Source organism: Euprymna scolopes, chromosome 9, assembly GCF_053919585.1.
Source record: "Euprymna scolopes isolate OS-2025 chromosome 9, ASM5391958v1, whole genome shotgun sequence".
Lineage (NCBI taxonomy): Eukaryota > Metazoa > Mollusca > Cephalopoda > Sepiida > Sepiolidae > Euprymna > Euprymna scolopes.
In genome coordinates, this window is record NC_136490.1 from 87,761,579 (window position 1) to 87,762,458 (window position 880).

General features: G+C 46.0%; 1 protein-coding gene across 1 annotated transcript; it reads left to right on the forward strand.

Annotated features, from left to right (window-relative positions):
* LOC145284625 (uncharacterized) lies at positions 1–648 on the forward strand. Its single transcript, XM_080133531.1, has one exon. It carries the CDS (start codon positions 1–3, stop codon positions 646–648), a length of 648 nt encoding a protein of 215 aa, XP_079989657.1.
* Positions 649–880: the final 232 nt, after the last annotated feature.

Consider the following 880-nt stretch of genomic DNA (forward strand, 5'->3'; position numbering starts at 1 on the left):
ATGGATTCCTCATTGTCAGAAATATCTCCAGCCACCCTATCGTTAAACATCCCGGTATTCAACCCAGCCAACATCAAATCCTGGTTCATCCAAATCCAAGCATTATTCGATGCGAGATGGATAACGTCGCAAAGGACACAATACACTTACCTGGTCGAGAAATTACCTACCGACGTCGTGGAAGATTTACTCGAAACTATACCAGAAGAAAACCCTTACGACCGGCTGAAGGAAGCAATTTTAAAACGAACTGGCTTATCCAACGAGTCGATGCAATGCAACCTCTTTACGCAAGTCGAACTTGGAGACCGCACTCCGTTGCAGTTGTTACATCACATGCGCACCCTTTTAGGAGATAACAAGATGTTGGAGAACATAATGAGGAGTTTGTGGCTGGATAAACTACCAGCATCAACAGTAAAGATCCTCGCACCAATGGCAGAAGGAACAGAGCCCGACAAACTGGCGAAAATAGCAGACCGGATTCATGAGAACCTCTGGGCATGCCGAGTAAACTCGCTACAAGAACAGCCTACGCAACGAAGAGACAAGGAGCTAGCAGAGCTAAAATCAACGGTTGAGAAGCTGTCCAAACAAATACAGGATTTACTGAAGGCAGATCACCAACGCTCACATCACAACAGGTAGCCCTATAGGTGAAGGAGTACCAGCAGAAGTAGAAACGGGGAACGCGACAGAGTGGATGGACACTGTTTCTACCATAATAAATTCGGCAGTAACGCATGACGCTATACTCACCCTTGTTCCTTCAGTAACAGAACGAAACAGGGAACAAGAATGCCAGCTAGTAAAGACGACGACTTTCGCTGGACTCCCTGTAAAAGGTCTTCTATTTTATATCCGTGACAGCACCCATGGA